This window comes from Morone saxatilis, unplaced genomic scaffold, assembly GCF_004916995.1.
Source record: "Morone saxatilis isolate NCDOM2014 unplaced genomic scaffold, NCSU_SB_2.0 Contig1, whole genome shotgun sequence".
Lineage (NCBI taxonomy): Eukaryota > Metazoa > Chordata > Actinopteri > Moronidae > Morone > Morone saxatilis.
The window spans coordinates 19,043,569-19,050,351 of NW_023339651.1; the positions used below are offsets into that span (position 1 = coordinate 19,043,569).

Here is a 6,783-nt window from a genome sequence, read left to right on the forward strand (position 1 = left end):
GCCGGAATTGTCCTTTAAAGCTGGTGGTCCACCACAGTGACCTTATCACAATATGCAGTCCATTTGTCAATGCAGTCCCAACAGATGACAAGTTATTGAGATTGCGCTACTGGAGTGTGAAGAGGAAGGAGGAAGAGAGTTGCAGTCTGTCTAATTAACATCCTGACAGTGTAGACAGTTTGGATAAAAGAGGTTTTGTGCTGCAACACCAACATCCTGTCATTCACAGAACAGTAAATGATATGCGAAATAAGAAGTGAGAAATATTTGTTATGACAGATGAGCGCAGTGCTTGATGAGCAGTGGGGGGGGGCAGCCTGTTTTTGGTGACCAGACCCAGTGTGTGATGAGGGAGTTGGCAACAAAATCGTGTGTGTGTGTGTGTGTAATCAGTCCCTATTTGCTACACAGTATGTATGGTAGCAGTATGAGTGTGTAAAGTGTACACATTAGTGAGAAATTCTTCATGTATTGCCCTCACAAAATTTGATGGTATGTAAACTACTATTTTCTAAATATGAATGTGTAAATACGCCTTTCAGCGATGTTGCAAATTATGAACATTTTGGTTCAATCGAAGATAAATTTACGCCCCAAAAGTATTTTTAGCAGCCATAAAACTGCATCACGTATTATTTGACTGAAAATAATTGCATCAAGTTTTGAGCTTTGCTGAACCTTTTGAATCTTTCTTATTTGAACCAGGATCTCAGGGCTCCTGCATCATTCAGACAGTGCTTCTCACAAAAACACAGACCTTTCTCTTGGGCTTCATGCTTTCTTTTTGGTTGCTTAACACCAGGAATGTGTCGCAAAAATAGACATTGTGTAGGAAACGCCAGGTAATAGTAAGCTGCTTTGATTAGATTTGCTAATGTCACATACAGTTGACAGTGAGGGTCACATTAGTCTCAGTCTCACATAAAAAACACAGCGATGTCCACCTAGCCCTACGCTGTGACTCCAAAATGATTTAATAGCCACCTTGCCAGTGACCCAAAGTTACTTTTCCGCTAAACTTTGGCCATATTTGCTACTTGGCGGTTGTTAATTCTGGACTCATTGTTGCAACAATACTTTTTTCACAAGAAAAATCATCTAAACTCAAAGTCCTCTCAAAACAGCTATAAATGGAGCGAAGCCTGCAAACTAATTCAGGCAGGTCAACTCGAGCGGCGCTGCTATACACACACGACATGCCTTATTCCATAATCACTAACCATGCACACCCTTTCAATCTGACTGTCTATTTAAGCTGCAAAATCTCCCAGCTCTCCCTCTGCTCTGTCAATGCCACTGTTGCCTCAGATCACATCGCTGCTACTCCAAACTATTGCTGCCTTTCTGCGCTGTAAGCCCCACCACCACCCCAGCATCCACCTGTAGGCTCCGATGGGGGGGTTAAGATATCTGTGCATCACTCCCCAATATCTCTATGTAAACATATCTGCAGGGAGTGATGAGGTCGAGGCCTAGACGCCAAAATCTAATATGTTATACTGCTTTAATAAAGATTTCAAACGCGAGTTGGCTGACTGAACTGTTATTTTATATAACAATGTATCAAATGAAAGTGTGACAGTGTGAAAGCTTACATTTGGCAGCTAAAGAGCCAGGTATTTCCTTCAGGAGTTGGTAGAGACCAAAGACAGAACTAAAACAGAATGAATATTGGATATAAAGGTCCAGTGTGTAACATGTAGTAGGCTCTATTGTCAGAAGTGGAATATAATATTCATAAGTATGTTTTGATTAGTGAATCATCTGAATAAAGGCATTGTTAGGTTTTCATTACATTAGAATGAGCCATTTTTATCTACACACGCCGTCTTCCGTGGAGTCCACCATGTTGAACAACCATGTTTCTACAGTAGCTAAGAAAAGAAAAAGCAAACACTGGCTGTAGATAGGGACCACCCTAGTTTCTCCTACACACTTTTCAGCCCATTCTCATTCCCAGGTCAGTCAATATATATGTGAGCAGTGTTCAGTTTGTTGCAATCTGCAAATTCACTGCTAGATGTCACTAAATCCTACACACTGGTTTAAATTCACCAGTTGGCCAGAACACCAAATGAATGATAATGTTGCTGGATAACTGCTGGATGTTTGCTTACGTGTTCCCCATATTAACTTAACCGCCCAAAAAGATCAGTTATTGCAGGTTTGCAATTCAACTACTTTCACCCACCATCATCAGTAAAATGCACCCAAAGTATAAAAAGTAGAGCCCCTTATAGAGTGGTGTATAGTTATACCAACTTTCAGTGGACTCACTAACACATGTTGTAATTTGCTGAAAAATGGAGTTACGTGAATCTGGAGCTGATTTTAGTTGATGATTACAGAAAGGGAACAAAAAAAAAAACGGACCTTTTCTCTAATTGGCTTTAATTGTTGTGAATATACTGAAAATTGTTTCCGTAGAATGTGAACTGGCAGTACAGTGTCCTTTGATGAAACTTTTTTTGTTGTCTGCTTTTCTTTCTACAGACGATGCGTATCTACTGACCGGCCTGAACATAGAGGAGATATACCCAGAGACCAGTAGTTTTATCACATATGATGGATCGATGACCATCCCTCCATGCTTTGAGACAGCCACATGGATCCTGATGAACAAGCCTGTGTACCTCACACGCATGCAGGTGAGCCTCAGTCGCCAAACCACGCCTGAAACACAACTCCAAAAATGCACTGGGAATTGTCTGTCTCAGCCAAGGATTTTCTCTCTATTGTTCTGGCCATGAAACCTGTCAGCCCAGCACCAAGGTTTTTTTACTCCAAAACTTTCTCAGCTCTTCCTTTGGTTAATCCTCCATACAATCCTGCCTGAAAAATTGATTAAAATGCCTGGCTCACATTTCCATGATGCTTTGGCCGACTTTTCCTCAATGGCTTCTTTTCTCTCTCTTTCTCTCCGTCTCTTTCTTTATCTAAGATGCACTCCTTGCGGCTGCTGAGCCAGAACCAGCCGTCTCAGATCTTCCTGAGCATGAGTGACAATGTTCGCCCGGTCCAGCCGCTCAATAACCGCTGCATCCGCACCAATATCAACTTCAGCATGCAGGGCAAAGACTGCCCCAACAACAGGGCTCAGAAGCTGCAGTACCGAGGTAGGAACGATTACTTAATTATTTTTAAATAAATGCTGCCATGTTATCTCTCCCTCCCCCTTTTCATTTCTTTTTTTCATTTATATTTCATAGACAAATTATATCTTGAATCTAATGCATGTTAGAGCTTAATAAAAAAAATAATAAAGCTTTATACTTTTCATTTCGCTTGCAAACAATTGAAAAGGTAAAAGAGAAGCTACCTAGCTGAAAACAGTAGTAGCTGAAAGCAATGAGCACCAACCTTTGCAGCTAGCTACCTGGCTACCTCTATCTTTCATAAGAACAGCCTGTACACATAATGGTGATTATCCATATACTGTACTTCATATTATTACATATTATTGATTTAGATTTTTGACTCTCCTAATAACATTTTAATGCCTTTCGTCAGGCTCTGTATGACCAGCCCGGAGGTTTGTTTAAAACCATTCAGCTTGTGTTTCTTACTGTACACCATCAGACTTCTTTAGTGCTGTATCCAGATCTTAGACATTATCATTACTAATAGCACCCAAGTTGTAATAAACCAGACAAAAACTTCAAAATGCACTGCAGACGAAGGTCTGACCTCAATTCTCTTTAGCAGTGTTCACTTTCTAAACTCAAAGCTGTACGGGTCCCTGAAGCTAATATCCTTTTGCATTCAGCACTGTTTACATCCTGCAAACTTCTGACAAGCAACTGACAAGATATAATTATTGGTCAGTAAGCGTGATAAATTATTACTCACCAACCTCAGCTCCAGGGCTCCTGAATGCCCCTGAAGTAAAATTTGTTTTAGATACGACATCCACATACATTCCAGGGGATTATTGCTTGATCTATGCTCACCATTATAATTAATAAACTTAATAACAAATTTGAGTGCTGAGCTGGGACTGATGGTCGATAAAATGTAGAGTGCAGATTGATGTGCTAAAGAGAAGAGAAAACAGGCAGTAGAAAGTCAGATGGCTGGACAGTGAGAACACCTGTTTGGCCCTGACTGACAGATCTGGCGGTTGGGATGCTGAAAACATGTTTGTCACAGATCACTGCAACCTGGGAAGTGTTGCTGCAGTCTGCCATCTCTCCTCTGTTTCAGCCAATATATCGGGGCAACTGCTGCACAGAATGTTGAATTTTTTGTTGTTATATTGTTTTACTCAGGATTTACTGTACTGTGGCCGACACACACCGTGATTGTCTCTCTGTCTGCGCCTCTCTCTCATTTCTTCTCTGTTATGCTCTGTTCGACCCCCTCCCCTTTAAAAGATGAAATTCTTATTCTGCGCAGCAGTTGTGGGTGGATTTCAACCCTCCCCGCCCACCTCAGAGCCTACTGATTGCCAAACAAACGCACCCGCCAGGGACCCTCGGAGAGCAAACACACAGGAAGGCAGACCTGCTTATTTAATTGTTCAGAGATTTAAAGACCTTCAAGATGAAGAGGGGGTTGGGGGGGGTCTGATTAAAAGGGAAAATACGTCTCCTTGGTGATTTGTGTAAGGTCAACCTTTAGAGTGGGAGACACATTCCTCCCCTCCCCAGAGAGCTGATAATCGAGGTAACTGATTGGGAAGTCAGGAATGTTTGTGAGCTAATCGTGCCGTGTGTCTCTAAGACACTCCAATAAATTTCTACTCATAACAGCAAAGACACATTAAAAAAAAAATCTAATTACAATGTTTACTCGAGTTCTTTGCACCTGCTCGTTTTGGGTACAATTTTCTGCCAAGGCTGCCACTCAAAACATAATGGCACCAATTCACCCATTCACACGAGTGCTATACCGTTTAAATTGTATTTTATCACTAAAGATGAAATATGGGTTGGGGGGGGGGGGTGGATGATGCCAGGGAANNGTTGGGGGGGGGGGTGTGGATGATGCCAGTGAATAGTTGAACTGTGGAGAGTGCCGCATATATAAATCAGTATTCTCATTCCTGTCCTTCTCCTCTCTTCCAGTGAACGAGTGGTTGCTAAAGTAGCCTCCCTTGGATGAGCATGGAGATGAGTGTCAGAGATGGAGAGCGGGACGAGGCAGGAGGGGGCAGGAGGAGGGAGAGATTTGAAACCTGGGCTTAAGGCTGCATCTCATCTAAGGTTTATATCATGGCATTGTATAAAGACAAAACAACACCGGACATTATACGAATTAACGGAACTCTGCATTGCGGGCAAAGAGATTCTTTTCATACATCGAGAACAGTTTGAACCTTCGATCTAACACATGCTAACAAGCCCTTTCCCCTACTGTACAACTATATCTATACGGACATTTTGATACTTTTTTGGGAGAAAAACCAAAAAAAGACACTTTGAAACAAACTAAAAAAAATAATAAAGCGTGGAAGCATTTATTTGATAGCCTCCCAACCAATAGGACAACGTTGGGACTTTAAAGCCTTTGTACATAAAAATTGTTGCTATCAGTGGGGAAATCCAAGGACTAAGTCACTGCCCCCATCCTACTGGTCAAGACGAAGTGGTCTTCAAACTCTCACACCAACGTTTCATCACAGTCACCAACAAGGCATGCGAACAGCAAAAACCAACTGAGAGGGAGCACAGCCTTACCTTGTCATTTTCCAAAACTAGTCATGTCATGGGAGACAAATATTTAGAGGCTTTCTTAGAGCCTCAGAGCAACCAGTGTCTTGGCCTCGTTTGTACATATTATAATTATCAATACTGCAGAAAAATGAATATGTAAAGAAAAGTAATGAATTTAACATTCAAAAGATATATTAAGAGGATTAAAAAAAAAAAAAAGAAACAGTTGAAAATTTTAAAAAGCTTGGCGCACTTTGAAGTCTGGAGCAGCTCTCAGGCGGAGCTGATGCCTTTTTTTCTGTTTTATTGTTTACAATGGTCATACACTGTGTTTGAGTAATGTTATCAGCCCAATAAATGTGTCTGGAAAGTTCACTTTTGGAAAATGCTTCACTATATGAGGATCTGACTTATTGTACCTGTACCTGTTTTGTACTGTTCCATATTAAATGTGTTGATATGTCAATATTCCTCCTCAGAGGCATGCTCAATAACACCGGCATCACCGAGAACACGTTGCTTTTAGATTACGAGCAGATATCAGGGTAGTGTTTGCTTGACGGAGCCTCTAAATGAATGCCGTGGGACTGTCTCCTGCTGAAACAGATGCAGTGTTACAGTCTGGCTTTCTTTCCATTGTTTGCATGATACAGCCGAAGCTTATCAGCCGGGTGCAGGGGAAGCTCCATCAGGGTTGCCGTGACCTGTCATAGTCTTTCAAATCACATCAGCGGGTCTTCAGGGGACTGTGGAGGAGAGGAACCTCCTCTACTGTGCTGATGAGGGTACATGCCTAACATTACGGATGCAATCTATAATGTTTTTCTCTCTGCAGGAAAAGTTAGCCAGGACCCTACGACTGGTTCAGGTGGCTATCAAAGGTCTGGGCGAAGGGAGAACACACCTCATGTCAATGAAACAAAGTAACAAACTGTGTAGAATATGGGTAGTTAACCCCATATTCAGTTTTTCAGCAAGGTCAATGGCTGAAATAGTCACTTTAAAAAACAGTTACAGACACAGTGGAACAGCAGCTATACCTGACGTGACATCTTTTAGGCAACAGTGTGCAGAATATCCTCGCCTGTTTCAATATGATATTGGCCTGCCCAGAGCCCTGTCCTCAATC

At 41.7% G+C, this 6,783-nt stretch overlaps 1 protein-coding gene across 1 annotated transcript in view; it reads left to right on the forward strand.

Moving 5' to 3' along the window:
- ca10a (carbonic anhydrase Xa) overlaps positions 1-6,093 on the forward strand; it is a 219,089-nt gene extending 212,996 nt beyond the window's left edge. Inside the window, exons 7-9 of the mRNA XM_035659240.1 lie at positions 2,494-2,648; positions 2,942-3,116; positions 5,067-6,093. Coding sequence (XP_035515133.1) covers positions 2,494-2,648; positions 2,942-3,116; positions 5,067-5,089 — 353 coding nt within the window. The 3' untranslated portion in view covers positions 5,090-6,093. The remainder of the gene's footprint in view (positions 1-2,493; positions 2,649-2,941; positions 3,117-5,066) is intronic.
- The last annotated feature ends 690 nt before the right edge of the window (positions 6,094-6,783 follow it).